The following is a 15,710-nucleotide window of genomic DNA, read 5'->3' as shown; positions in this document are numbered from 1 at the left end:
GGTCCCGAAGAGTCGGACACGACTAAACAACAACAACAACAACAGAATACAGTGGTACCTCGGAAGTTTGGGAACCAATCGGATGATGGGAATTGTAGTTTCAAAACATCTGGAGGGCTGAGGTTGAGGAAGCCTGTTATAGAAGAACCAAAGCACCCCACAGAACTAGTGTTGGTGCAACTGGATCATAGTTTGGAATTGCTTGGTGCCAGATTTGTGGCACTCTTGAGTTGGCCTCTTCATATATGAAACTGAGATGGCATCATAAGAACTTTGGCCTTGGGCAGATAGGTTAGTGAGACTGGAATAACCCTTGCAGAATCCATGCTGGTTCTGCTCTAGCAAGACTTATTCTATCTTTAATAATGTTTCCACCAGTTTCCTTGATCCCTTTTAAAACTCAGTGTTAATTTAGCCACTGGCCAGTCCTTGGATATAGAGCTTATTTTATTAGAAGACCAGCAATTTCTTCTTCTTCTTTAATTCTTTAAGAACTCCTGGGTGAATGTCTTCTGGATTTGGTTCCCCTCGCCCTGCTGTTATTAATTTGCCAGCTCAGGGCAGTGTTAAAAATTAGCCGGGCACCAGGCGCAGGTCCATTTGTGACCATGCGGAGACCTCTGGATGCCAAGCGACTGATGTCTCCATCTGGCTGGCCCCTGCAGCTTTCATAAGCAAGTAAGCAGAAGAGCTTATTTATTGCATTTATCTCCCACCTTTTTCTTCAAGGAGCACGTGGTTCACCCCTGCCTCTCACTTAATCCCTCCAACGACCCTGTGAGGTAGGTTAGGAGACTGCTACTGACTCCAAGGTCACCCAGTTGACCGAGGGGGGATTTGAACCCCGATCTCCCAGTTCCTAGACTGACACTCTTGAGTCTAACCCACTGGCTTCCTAGCAGGTGAATAAGTATGGGGAAAGCAAAATGTCACTTCGAGAAGGATTGGAAATCTTTTCCTGGAAGCTTGAATTTGTTTTCTTCTGGATTGTTTTATTTGATGTTTTAATGTGCTGTCAACTGCTTTAAAATCCAAAGCAGTACAGTGGTATACCTCGGGTTACAGACACTTCAGGTTACAGACTCCGCTCACCCAGAAATATTACCTTGGGTTAAGAACTTTGCTTCAGGATGAGATCAGAAATCAAGCTCCTGCGGCGCAGCAGCAGCAGGAGGCCCCATTAGCTAAAGTGGTGCTTCAGGTTAAGAACAGACCTCCAGAACGAATTAAGTTCCCTAACCCGAGGTACCAAGGTATAGAAATGCAGATGATGATGATGTTGATAAGCCCCAGTGAGGTGGAACTGGCACCTAGACGTACCGTTGTGGCAACCACAACCCAGGTTTAAGGTTCCATTTGTCAATTAGCTAACTGTATATATCAGAGTTTCTTAACACTGGCTCATGGTATTACTTCACAAATTCCCCGGTTCAGTTTGGCATCAACAGTATCTACTACCTGAGACTCTGGAGACATACCTGCTAGTCATTGTCAGCAGTACTGAGCTAACAGGACAATGATAGGCTAGCTTAACTCGGTATAGGGTATCAATATGTGTAAGTAGAGTATATTTGAAAGAACTAGTAGGCTGAAGGTCTATATAAAAACTTAATTCAGATGACTATATTGAAGCATCCGACCTCCCAGTCTGCTATCTTTGCTGAGATTATTTAGATTTTGATGTTGCTTCACTTAAGGAGAAGAGTTTAGGATGCATGCTGTGCTTTATAGCTGCCATTGCTCAAAACTATCATTTTTTCTGTCATATTTTTCTTCTAATTCTAGCTTCCAGCCAGATAAGTCATCTGTATGATAAATGGCAGAGAGCTCCCCTTACTGATACACATTGCTACAAATAAAATAAATCCACTCTTTGGGGTTGGGGGGGGGGGAGGCGGTGAACAAAGGGAAGAATCCAAACCATTATTTACATTTGCAGTCTTACTGTACTATAAAATGTCTTCAGCCTAGGCTGTAACTATCTTTTACTGAATTGCTTTTTGATCTGGGGTTGGTTTTTTTCCTTCTATTTCTACTCTATACACTAGAGATATAAAACATCTTTGGGGCTCGGTTCATGAAGAAAACTACCAGGTTCTGAATGCTGGTACCAGATAACTAGAATAAAAAATAAGCACTCTTGTAGCTTAGCTATTCTTGACACCACTAAACAGTTATTTTAAATTTGATTACAGAAGCAGCAGCTTATCAAGAATCTCTCCACTCCCAAAGCTGGCCAAGTTTTTAGGGTGCAGGAAAATCCAAAAGGGGAGAAATAGCCTGCCATCATAAAAGGGAAGGGGTGGGGGAGGTTTAGATTTGAAAGAAAAGGGGAATTATCCTACAAAATTTGGGGAGACAAGAAAAGAAGGGGCCATTGCATTTGAACATAGGGACGAAGGAAGGAGGAGAGAGCAGAATGGTTTCCTGCAGAGACACAGGATCCAAACAAAGAACACTGCCCCTTTAGAAAGAATGCGTGGGGTGGTCAGAAGGGAAGAAATTGAGGTGAGGGGGGATAGCCAGACAGTAAAAAGGAGAATAATCTGGTGGAGGTGGAGAGGAAGAGGTCAAGGGAAGGTTGTGTGGCCCTTCTGTTTCTTGGTCATCCTTGAACTACTTCTGGAACATTTGGTGTTCCTCAGAGACTGAGGAGCCACAATACTTCAGTGAATTGATGGGACTGTTTGAAAATTAGCTGAGTGAGCAAGTGGAGGAATCTCTCTGGCTGTGGAGCAATGATTTTGGCCAGCTTCTCCTCTTCTCTAGATGTGCAGTATTTGTGCCTCTTTCCATCCTCAGATCAGTTTGCATGTCTGCTGACACTGATACACTTTTTCTAGGCCAGGAGAGGGTGGAGGCATGATCTCCCGTCTTGGACATAGACCTTTTGGCACCTTCTTTTCTCTGCTCATCTCAGTAAACTGACAGGAATCACTGTGTGCTGTGTAAAGCTTATTTCAGGCAAAGACCCAGTTGGCTATATACTGGTAGAAAATAAATGAAGAAGCTCTTAATGCTTTAATTTGTCTCTTTCTCCTGAAGGGCTTTGTTATGCAAAGTCATGCCAGTGCCTCCGCCTCCTCTCCTAACCTTCAGAAATCCTGGACAGCACAGTATGTGTGGGTTGCAGTTGGCAACCTGCTTGTGAAGTGGCAAATAATCATGTTTACATTTCGTTTTCTTCTTGTTGATGATTTACGTACGGTATGTCCTTCTTTTCTATTTTAAAAAGGGGAGACTTCAGCCATAAAGAACCAGCCTACAAACAGTTATTGGAATACACCAGGGGTGTCTAACCGGTCGACCGCGATCGGCAGGTTGATTCCCGGATGAGTGTCCTTTTTTTTTTTTAATTCTGCATATTCACTTTTTAAAAATAGTTCAACAACTTTGACCTGCCCCCCCCCTAAAAAAGCTCAACAACTCTGAACTCCCCCCCCCCCATGAGTAGTTCACTGCCAGTTTTTCCCCCCAGGAGTAGATTGCAGTCTTTTGGGAGTTGGACGTCCGTAGAATACACTCATCAGACATGTTTAGCAAATGGTGGTAGTGAGCTATGAGAATAAGAAATGCCTTGCTAGATCGAACTGAAGGCACACTTAGTCCTGCATTCTGTTCTTGTGGTGGCTAACCAGATGTGTATGGAAAATCCATAAACGGGACCTGAGTACAAAAACACCCTCCCACTAGTGATTCCTAGCATCTGGTATTTGGAGGCATGCTGTCTCTGATACCAGATGAAGTATATAGTCATCAAAGTTAGCAGCTGTTGATAGCCTTCTGTGTCATTGTCCAATTTCCTTTAAAAGCCATCCAAGTTGTGTGTGAAGAAGTACCTTCTTTTGTCTGTCGTGAGTCTTCCAGCATTCAGTTTCATTGGATGACCCCTGGTTCTAGTATTATGTAAGAGCGAGGAAAATTTCTCTATCCACACCCCCCTCCCTATACATAGTTGAATACACCTCTATCCTGCCCCCCAATCCACTCACCTTTTCCATAAATGAAAAAGCTCCAAATGTTCTTAATATGAGAAATGCTTCAGCCCTTTGTTTTGTTGCCCTTTGTGGACTCAGTAATAACCTCCTCAAGCTGTGATGACCCAAACAGTACACAGTATTCCAAGTGTGATCCCTGACATGGAGTTTGCCTTTTATCACAGCTGCTGCGCACTGGGTTGGCATTTTCATTGAGCTTCCTGCCACAACTCCCAATATATCTCTTCTGGCCACCATCAGTTCAGATAAACAACTCACAGGATGCAGTTTTGGTGTTGGTACAAATAGCTTCATTGAAACAAGATTAAGTACAGTTATTTTAGAAGCACAGGGCATCCATTATCTGTTATTATGAACTAAAGGCAATCTGGAGTTATGTGTGTAGAAGAACATGTGTATTAAGCTACCTAGTGAGAATTAAAACTTGGAAATTATTAGTGTTAAAGGATATCTGAGATGCTTCTATTAAACTGGGTTTGCCTTGTACTCCCTTTATAAACAGGCTGTTTCCAGATATCTCTATAACTTTGAGATGAGAAATTCAGTTTTTCTTTTTGAACATGGCTCTGTGATTTTTTTTGTGGTTACACAAAGGTAAATAAAATACTTATGGCTTACTCATGAGCAAGGCTAAGCACCTGTGTAGATGCTACATTGAATGATATTCAAGAGACATCTTGCTGTGCTATATTGTAATGAGAGCATAATTAACTCCGTGACATGGGTAATAGTGTAAACAGCTGCTGCAAAATTCTGGAAGCTTCAGCCATAGTAATTTTTCTTGAGAATTTGCTTACTGTGGTTGAGATTAAATTCTTAACTAGAATTCAGATATCATATTTAATGCATAATCCTACAAAATCCCCACAAAACAGCCAGACAGCTCTTCTACTGATTCATTCTAATACTCATTCATTGGTATATACTGGGCAAATTACTTCCCTAGTACTACCAGCTCTTTTAGTCCATGTACTTGACTGGAGTGTTGAAACAGCTCTGAAGCACTGTTAATTAATCCTGCTTGTTTTGGTTGCCAACTGCATAGGTTTCTTACCTATGTCTTTGACACCTCTACAATTTTTGTCACGTAAACACTGTTACTTCTGTAAATACTTTACCACCTCAGACTGCCAAGTCAAGGAAGTCCAAATTATGGGGGAAGACTATATGTAGTAAGAAAAGTTACATATAGGTTGAATGTATTTTCTTTCAAATTTGTCAGAAACTACCCTTGTTCTCAAGATTTCAGATGTACTGTGCCTCAGATTTTATAGATGTGCACACTAGCTACACCTCATGAATGTCCCCTTTGTTAACAATTGGAATTTGTCTTGCTTTATTGATGTTGGGCTTTAACTGTTTTCAGCAGAATAAGATGGTTATCCTATGTTTGAAAGAAGCTGTGACATTATGCTGGAGGAAATGTTTCCTCTCAAAAGACGTAGAGCGGACAAAAAGTCTCCGAGTGGCTGCCAACTCACTTGGTTTTTAAAAAGGATTGGGGAAATTAATTAACTGTAGGTATATAAAATGGCTAGTATCCATGAAAGACAAATTTACCCCTTAGCGCTGTGGGTTAAACCACAGAGCCTAGGGCTTGCCGATCAGAAGGTCGGCGGTTTGAATCCCCGCAATGGGGTGAGCTCCCGTTGCTTGGTCCCAGCTCCTGCCAACCTAGCAGTTTGAAAGCACATCAAAGTCCAAGTAGATCAGTAGGTACCACTCCAGTGGGAAGGTAAACGGTGTTTCCGTGCGCTGCTCTGGTTCACCAGAAGCCGCTTAGTCATGCTGGCCACATGACCCGGAAGCTGTACACCGGCTCCCTCGGCCAATAAAGTGAGATGAGTGCGCAACCCTAGAGTCGGTCATGACTGGACCTAATGGTCAGGGGTCCCTTTACCTTACAGTAGTAGTAGGAGTTGTATCCTGTTCTGCTGTTTCACTCAAGTGACAGACATCTACTTGTGCAACAAGGCTGCTCCTTTCTTTCATTCCCTTGTGCACCTTCAAAATCTACTCCAGAGGATTGGGGAAAGGCTCTCCAGAGATTTTGGGTGCACGCAGGGTAGATGAGAGGAAGACTACATCCAGTTGTGCCAGCAGAATGACCTTTTTGCTCAGAACTCAAGAATTGCCTTGCTGCCTCTGTTCAAGGTCTACCTTGCTCGACATTCTGCTTCTTAAAAGTGGCCAACCAAATGTGTTTGGAATCTCATGAACAGGCACTTCAGTGGTGAATTTATGGGTAGGCAGTATATTTAATGTTCATTATGCATTACTTTACTTGTTGTTCAATGTAACCAGACATTTCAAAATAGGTATATTATATCAGCCAATATTGCAGAGTTAACAAAGCCTGGGGATAGCACAACGTAAGACTTAACTTCAAGAACATTAAGTGGCTTTGAAAACCTATTCCGAGCATGATGATTTATGGGCAAGTCACTTTGACATAAGCACAAATGAGTTTTCGGTCTATTTTTGAGCAGCAGAACCGAGAGCTTTCTTTCAGCATCAGTGACATTTAGAGACTTTTTCAAAGGCATTTGTTTGTCCCACACCAGCATGTCTTTTCATACTACGTCTTTTCACTTCAACTTAGAAGACCTTTTATCTGTACGCCATAAAGATTTTAACTCTATATCATTATGGCTAAATTGTTCTGATTATAAAATTATTTAGTACAATAATATTAAATAAGTTTTGGTTGTATTGCGCAGGCATAGCCAAAATCATTTAGCAACAGATAATGGTGAATTGTACCAAGGGCAAAGAGTAAGGCTTACATTATTATGCATAGCCCCAAAAATGTTAGGAGTGTGTTGGGTTACCCAAAGCAAGGACTATAGAGAGATGTTAGTAGTGCTAACTTTATGTTATAAAATGACATAATTTTGAGGGTTTTGGTTGTTGTTTTTGTTTTCCTTAAAAAAAGATGATGAGGCTACCCAAGACCTGCTGCAGAGTGAATTTAAAGAAAGGCTTCCCCTTCTGAGCTCTTTACAGTGGTATCTCGGGTTACATACGCTTCAGGTTACATATGCTTCAGGTTACAGACTCCGCTAACCCAGAAATAGTGCCTCAGGTTAAGAACTTTGCTTCAGGATAAGAACAGAAATCTTGCTCCAGCGGCGTGGCGGCGGCAGGAGGACCCATTAGCTAAAGTGGTGCTTCAGGTTAAGAACAGTTTCAGGTTAAGAACAGACCTCCGGAACGAATTAAGTACTTAACCTGAGGTACCACTGTACTCATGTATTAGCAGACAGCCTAGTTGAGTGCTAGAGTTTCTGTTGCATTTCGGATGTTTGTGCCTGAGAGCAAATACGTAAAGCTATAGGAAGCAGGGTGGACTAATTTTCTATCAAGACCACTTAATTGGTCTTCAGCTGGTAGAACTGTGACAGAGAATTGACACCCCAGTGCCACTCTCCTTTTTGTTTATATTGCTTAATACGAGGACAAGTAGGATGGAGAGAAGGACAGAGTGGGTCATGATGGGGGGGGGGTCCCGAGTCTGAAAGACTGGAAGACTGCTGATTTAAATGTTTTCCTATTTGTATTTTAGATACTTCCTAGACAAAACCACATATAAATCAATTACTTTCACCATTAAAGCATGATTACACAACCTAAGGTGGTAATTCAAAACTTGTGCTCACATGTCATCTGAAGAGAGAGTTGAGAACATCTGCAAAATTAATGGACTTCTGTTTGACCCTCTATAATTACATTTGAATCTCTTGAACAAGAGTTGAAGATATAAGTACACAAGGCTTTCCAAAAGAAAGAACTAGGTGCTACTGGGGATATAGGTCACATCCTCACCATACATTTAAATCGCTTGGTTTCCCCCAAAGAATCCTGAGAATTGAAGGTTGTTTAGAGTGTTGGAAATTGTAGCTCTGTGAGGGGTAAACTAAATTTTTCAGGATTCTTTGATGGAAACTGTGTGTTAAATGTGTGGTGTGGATGTTCCCTATGGCACTATTTTCCATGGGACAGAAAGTAAATGTTCTGGTTGGCTGACAGATAGTCATAAATATTTGAGAAAGGAAACACTGAGCTCAAGATGTTCAGTGGGTTGTATAGCAGCCTTCCTGATGGGATGATGTACTCCAGACATCTGAAGGGCACCAGATTGGGGAGGGCTGGCATATACAGTATGAGAACACTCAAGCTGCCTCTGTGAATGAATGACCCTGTTGAGATACAGTGATGTTTCCTGGAAGCAGGGGTAGGAGCTGGATCTTAATACCTGTGATAGGTCCCTGCGGCTGCCGTTTCAAGCCCCTGATAGTAATATAGTTTATGGCTGTTTTGTGCTAAATTGCAGTGCTTGGAGATCAAAAGGCAGATATATTTCCCCGCTGTTTTTTTCTTCTTCTCATGGAAAAGCAGTCTTCAACCAGCTTTCCTCCCCTTCCCCCCTGTTTGTGTTTTGCTATTGCACAGCATTAAGGGATGCCAGTTGTGTGCGTAATCGATAGCATTTTGGCAAGGGTTAAATTCTTGTCTCTGCTCATTTCTCACGAGAGAGATTGGGAAGCTGTTTAAAGGTCTCTCTTAAAGTGCCTATCGAGAGTATCTTTGGCTGTCAATATAAAATAGATTTGCGTCAGATTCAGTTTGTAGTGTCCGAAAATAATGGAGTTGTTTGATGGGTCTTATCTCATTAGCGTGCTATACCAATGAGAGTGCCTGCTATTTACCCACTCAAACTCTGAACTTATTGGAAGCATTATTACAGAACTTACAAACCATCACTTTATTTTTCCTGCTCTGATCCCAATTTACAGTGGAATGTATGTATATTCATAGTTCTAATGAAGGATTTGGCATTATAGCTATTTGGGCTCAATAATATGAAATCTAATCTGACATGTTTGGTCTTGATTGTTACCAGCTATGAGAGTCTTTTTCAGTGAGTTAAAGGAAGCGAATATTGATAGTTGCACTATGCTGGTTCAACTGGCTTTGACACCTATCCAAAATTGACTCTCTTAGTTTTACACGAAACCATGTGTTGTGGTGAGAGGACTCAACAGACAACATTTGCTATGTACCTTGTGGTGACTGCAATTCATTTTTCACTATCTGTCTCTGCCTGATGGTGCAATGAATTGGTTGGGGAGCAACTGTTATTGGAATAACTGATCAATCATCTCTGGATTTAAGTCAGACATTTATGTGCAAGTAAAGTATAAATTTTATAAATTAGTTCCTTTGAAGTTTTATATGCAGCCATTCCAAAGGGGTTAGCCACTTTACCTGTTCAGAATAACTGCATGGTGTACCTCAGCAATGTTGGGAGGTTGGGGAGAAGTACAGTTCAGACTGGGTGGAAAATTGTACATAAAAATAAAACTTCTTATATGTAGAAATTGAGCACACCCTAAAGTGTGCTCTCAAACTCTTTTTTTCTCAATTGAAAATAAAAATGCAATTTAGAATTAATATGAATATCACTGCAATGGATGTGCTCTCTCCCATTTTCAACCACAAATTCATAGACACCACATAACTAAATAAATTTGGCTGTGTTGTTGTGAGCAGGTGAGAGCAATTTAAATGTACCGTATATGGACATTTTCACCAGAAGTGCAGAAAAACTCTCAAGGGAGGAAGATTTTGTGGGGTGGGGGTAAAGACACTGCCAAAATGTTTTTTAAAATAATGAGTAGTTTTGACTTAGTCCTACTTTAAAAAATATTTTTCACCTTTATGTTCTGCAGCATTAAATTCTCAGTGGGATTCAAAGTGTTTTAAGCGCTTCCAAAATGCACATGCTTAGCTGAGTTATTTTTTAAAAGACCTTATCTTGCAAGAAAAAAACATGGAAGATGGCCAGGTGTGTGGTTAAAAGCATGTGGGAATTCTTTTAAAAATGGTTTCTAATATTCTGCTTCAGATGGGCTTCCTTCTCGGCACTCAAAGCTCATGAGGTTTCCATGGCAATGTTCTCTTTTGCTAAAGGTTACCAGAAAATTACACTTAATGGCTTTATTGGCAATACAGATCAATTTCACTTCCCAGATTTACTGTTGTCTTACAACATAGAAGCAGTAATTCTGGCCAATTAATTTTCATCTGGTGTGTGTTTAACAAAGTGGCAGTCTTCTCTACATATAAAGTGGTGGCAGTCCAAAGACAGATGGTGACATCCTTCGTCTGTCCATTTCACCGCCCTCCCATTTGCAACGACTGCTGTTTCGCAAGGGGACTAGACTTGATAATGCCAGGGCCAGCCCAACCATAAGGCACACTGCACACTTAAGTGGTGGAACCCCAATGAAGTGGCACCTCATGGGCACCCCACCATAGCTGTCAAGCGTCCCTTATTTGGCGGGACAGTCCCTTATCCCAGCGCCATGTCCCGCAGCTGTCCCTTATTGATGATGTCCCTTAAATTTCCCGGGTTTCAAAGGAAGCAGCTCCTCCCCCTCCCTCCCTGCCGGCCAGGGAGGAGGGAGGCTTCAACTGTGTTGCTTGGCTGCGTTGCTCACCCAACGACTGGGGGGTGGAGCTTGCATGCCTTGTGCCGATCAAATCGGCCGCGTTGCTGGGGACTCGCCTTTGCTCAGCGCTTCCCAGTGGAGAGGTGACGGTGGTTTCCCTTGCTGCATCCCCTTTGCCGGGTTGCTGCGCTATGGGAACCACCACTTGAGGCTTCGTTTGGCTGCTGGCTGACTAAAATCCCTTATTTTGGCTGCAGATCCCTTATTTTCGAGGCTGCTGGTCCCTTATTTTCAAATCTGTAAGTTGATAGCTATGCACCCCACCTGCCACCACCAGATTAAAAGAGCAGCGGCAGTGGGGGCCCGGGCGGCAATCTCTTGCTGATGCTGGGACTTCTCCAATAACAGTGGGAAGGCTTCTGCGGTGGCACTGGAGACTCCCAAGTAAACCGTGCATGGATTGGGGACCTCAGTGACTAAAGCTGCGTGTGCATGACTAAGGCTAGGGTGAAAGGGCTGCTTTTGTTATAAAAGTAGTACTGTTTAAACTAAGTTTAAATCCAGCACAATACTTTACATAACGCGTCCTACACACACATACGCTGGCATTTGAAAATATTCATTATTCTCATGACTTAGGGTTTTGGCTGCCATTGCAGGGGCTGAGCCCCTTTTTATGTCTGTGGTGTCCAATTAAGAATTGCTATTGAAAATATGATATTAACCATGTGTCACTGTTGCGAATAGTGAATTAGTTCATGCATTTCGAAAGAATAAATAGAAAGTGCTGCTGAACGGGGTTGGGGGTGGGGAATGGCAACTAGCTATTCTGTTTTTGCTTCCATAACCTAGGTTTCAGGAGCCATTTCTATTCCCAGTTTCTAACACAGGCATGTGCCCCCCCCCCATTGGTCGAAGTGGCTCCTCAGTGAAAACAAGTCCTAAGAAAAACGGCATAGACCTTGATTTTTGATTACTAGGAATCTTGTAACCATAAAGGCATAATGTATCAAAATTCTTGGTGAACTTAATTGGCTTTTTTTGGTTGAACATTGAGCAGTTTTCTTTCTGCATGATGGGGGTACCATATACTCTGAATTACATTAGACCTGTATTTTGTTACAAAAATCAACCATTTTTAGTTCAAGTTGTTCTACAGGTCTGCTCATAATTCAGTTTTAATGATTCCAAATACCACAGCTTTCTTATCTGTTAAGCAAAATGACCGGCTGAACAACATCTGTTAGTAATAGTTAACAATAAATCTATACAGTTGGTCAGAACCAACAGACATATAAAGGGTTTAGGAAAATAACAAAAGTAAATCTGTGAGTGGTTATTTTAACAAGAACCAAATATTCATTTAAGAAGTGGAGTTTGAACATTAGCGATGTGCTAGAGGATATTTAGAATAAATGAGAAGTTTTCACCAGGTCTTAAATGTCAGCTCCTTCACCAGTTGGATTTGTGTGGAAGTCTGCCATGGCCTTTCACAAGCTAATGAGGACAGAATTCCACTCTGCTACCCTAGGCAGCAGAGCTAAAAATAACTTATTAGGAATATCCTGCCCCAATTAGTTCCCTAGAGGAAAAGGAGTCAAATTTGCTTGAACAATTGTCATTCATATTAATGATTCCAAATTCTCAGTTTAAATGGGATGGGAGCATTAGAAAAATAAAAATGAATTTTTTTCACCGAAGCAGCATTTTGTGCCAGACTCTCACTTAGTGTCTTATTTTGTTTTCCAGTTGTGTATAGCATTGGGCTGCTCGTTTTCTGCTATGCTGCCCTTATTCTTAAGCCTAGGATCCAGAGTTTGTAATGATTACGGTACTTTGGCCGTTCACTCCTAACAAGCCACCTGAGTCCTTGAATATGTAACTCAGGCTACTATGCCTGGTAAAGCTGCACTGGCCCCTTTTCTAATTATAAGCAGGTGTCTCGTTGCAGTTTGCCCTTCCATGTGGGCTAGTAGCTTCTGTAGACACAAAGGTCTTTTAACTAGTCTCCCAGTCCCTTACACCCTTTATCAAGCCAGGTCATCTGTAAAGCCTTCATCAAAGTGAAGTCTGTTTCTGACCTGTACAGATGGTAACCCTTTATTGTTCCCAATTTATTACTGCAGCAGAAATCAAAAGGGCACAGTCTTGGGGAGGAGAGTAACCCCTTAAAAAATAAAAATAAAAATGAACTTAAAGCTAAGACAGGTTCAGATGCACTCGCCGTTCTCTACTTTTGGTTCATTTTTTACTCAGTACCACGCACAAATTCAGTAACATTCTGAAACCCCTGAAAGAGGAGCTTCTGGTACTATCTTGGAGCATCTCAGAATGTTATGTTAAGACTTTTCATTGAGCAAGGATGCCAACTTGAATAAAATATGGGGGGGGGGCAGGTAAGCCCCACCCTGCAAAACCCATCAGAAGATGCAGCAAACACATACCATTTGAATGGCAGTGTCCATTAACTTTGGGGGACCCCGTCCACCTCAAATATGGGGGTGGGGGGCTGAAGAGACCTCAGAGCCTAGGAGTTGGCTCCTATGTCTTTGAATATTTCACAGTTCCTTGTGTGAACTCCAGTCCTAAACAATCCTTTCGTTGTTTGCATAGCCACTTGGGGCCATTTAGAATATTACTCAGCAACAGAATTGGTTTGTCACAATGTACGTGCTCAACAAGAAGACCGTCGTGGTTTTATGACTGTTGTGCTTTGTATGAAGTATCTGTTTCTCTTAACTATTTGGGGTTTTTTTGCAGTTGTACTTGACATTGTTAGATGTATGCTTAATGCATCTTAGGTGTGCACCCAAACAAATAAAAATCAGTGAAATGGCCCTGAAAGAGCCAGTGTGGTGTAGTGGTTAAGAGTGGTAGTCTCATAATCTGGTGAATTGGGTTCGCGTCTCCGCTCCTCCACATGCAGCTGCTGGGTGACCTTGGGCTAGTCACACTTCTCTGAAGTCTCTCAGCCCCACTCACCTCACCGACTGTTTGTTGTGGGGGAGGAAGGGAAAGGAGAATGTTAGCCGCTTTGAGACTCCTGAAGGGGAGTGAAAGGCGGGATATCAAATCCAAACTCCTCCTCCTCCTCCTCCTCCTCCTCCTCCTCCTCCTCCTCCTCCTCCTCCTCCTCCTCCTCCTCCTCCTCTTCTTCTTCTTCTTCTTCTTCTTCTTCTTCTTCTTCTTCTTCTTCTTCTTCTTCTTCTTCTTCTTCTTCTCATCCAGTAGCTGAGAAGCCCTGAGTGTTGGCTGATATTCTTTCAACTTTCTTCCACTTCTAATCAAATATCTAAACAGACAGAGACAGAACAGAATTTAGGGTCATTTATCTCTAGCGAACTGGCCGCCAGACTCTATTCTCTTTTATGGAAAGTTCCAGATTTTGAAGCATACCTGTCACCACTGTGGCTTCATCTTTCCCCTTTATTATGGGAGGGTCCTTAGCTCAGTGTCAGAGACCGGTCAGTGAATGCCACCTGACTGCTTTTTATTTAACTGTGCTTCAGAGAAGCTGCCTTAGTAAAATTGCTTTCAAAAATCATTTCTGCTTTTCATAGGTACTGTTGCTTTAATTTCATGACCCTGGTATTTCTGGATAAAAGCCAAAGGAGAAAAGGGTGGGATTCAACTAATGGGTTCCATCAGTGGAAGTCCTATGAGAAGATTTTCTCTTGTGCAATGGGGCTCCACAGTGGGGGGGGGGGGCATTGGAAAAATCCCTGCAACAGCATGTGGGAGGAGAAAGGGGAAATAGTTCTGTCTGGTAAGCCATAATGCCTCCCCTGGCTGAACAATCACATTAAATTCCTCCCAGAACATAGTTAAAAGCTATGGGTGGTAGTCAGTTAAGTTTTACTCATAGTAGACCAATTGAACTTAACGAACATTGATTTCAATAAGTTTACTTTGAATAAAACATAGCTGACTGCTATCCCAAGTTATTTGTTTATAATTTTTTAAAAAGTTAATTTCATTTGTGATTAGCTTAGCTATCAAGCAAGTTGATGAAAGTTGATTTTTGTTCTAAAAATGCTTTTAAAATATCTGACCAGTCTTTGGCAAATTTTACAAATCTGTTTTCACCTGTCGCTGAGTACATGGATGCTTTTCGGTTTGGTCCCTGATATCTCTAGTTAAGGACTCTCTAGAAGCAGAATAGGCCTGGAAAAGATACAGTACCTGTCTTTGAACGTCACTGCTCCTTCAAGGCATCTGGGTTAGATTTGGTAGACATGGTAAAGAAAAGCTTCACAGGCTGTTTTTCTTTTTGGATTATGGAAGTGGGTCATTTGAAAAAAATTGTCTGCCCAAAAGAGAGAAAGTGTGAAAAGTGAAATTTGCATGGTTGCATCCAAGATTCATTTGTCTTGATGCTAGTTTGGTTTGTTTTTTAAAGGATAGATCTTTGTAATTTTCTGTCCATAAGCAAGAGCTTTGCTCGTGGGGTGTGTGTGTCACACCTTGCGTGGGAAGTCCCTTAGCAATGCTCTTTGTTGTGATCCAGAGTTGCGGCTCAGCCACACTTGCTGCAAACCGCACAAACAAATTGAATTAGCCAGGGTAGGGAGAAACTCGGTAATGGCTGTAACAGCATTTACAAATGTTGAAGTGATGTGCTTTTCGCTGACACGGGCGTTACTTAAATAAAGCAGGAACTGTCTTATTCCACAGGCCATCAGTTGTAAAGGGCAGCACAGTATATCCTACACGTTGTCAAGAAGCCAGACGGTGGTAGTGGAATATACACACGACAAAGATACAGATATGTTTCAGGTAAGTGCATTTGCATGACCTAAAAACAGCTGCTTGTGGGCTTTTATAGCGTATTTCCTGTGTGACGATGTCCTGAAATGGCTTACAGAAATGGTGTCCTGGAGTACAGGGTTTATTCTCAGATGTTGCTCTCTCTGAAGGAAGGTGCTTACCTGCTGGTTGCTACATGGGCAGGTTGCACATTGGTTTTAGAAGTATACACTGGGAAGCTTTGGTACACGTACATGCAGCAAAGTATGTGCTTTGTGTGTCATATGTGACTGCACACTAACTACTTGCATGCTTGTTTTTCTGACACTGAAAAGCTTTCCCACTATCTCACTCTGAACTGTCACAGCTCTTTTTTTGCTCAGTGTGTCATCCTTTCAAAATTCACCACTGGCTTTTGTTATTGGCAAAAGTGTAAAGGCATTCTATAGGCCTTTCAATAATAATCTTGAGCCTGGACTGTGTCCCACTCTTGCTCTTTTGAAAGCACTCC

At 41.9% G+C, this 15,710-nt stretch overlaps 1 protein-coding gene across 1 annotated transcript in view; it reads left to right on the top strand.

Moving 5' to 3' along the window:
* Positions 1-15,710, top strand: part of PELI2 (pellino E3 ubiquitin protein ligase family member 2) — a 73,191-nt gene that overhangs the window by 45,767 nt on the left and 11,714 nt on the right. The window contains exon 3 of the mRNA XM_081913876.1: positions 15,128-15,229. Coding sequence (XP_081770002.1) covers positions 15,128-15,229 — 102 coding nt within the window. The remainder of the gene's footprint in view (positions 1-15,127; positions 15,230-15,710) is intronic.

This window comes from Podarcis melisellensis (assembly GCF_964234715.1).
Source record: "Podarcis melisellensis genome assembly, chromosome: 1".
Classification (NCBI taxonomy): Eukaryota; Metazoa; Chordata; class Lepidosauria; order Squamata; family Lacertidae; genus Podarcis; species Podarcis melisellensis.
The sequence above is the reverse complement of the archived record's forward strand: the minus strand, read 5'-3'. Positions and strand labels throughout refer to the sequence as shown.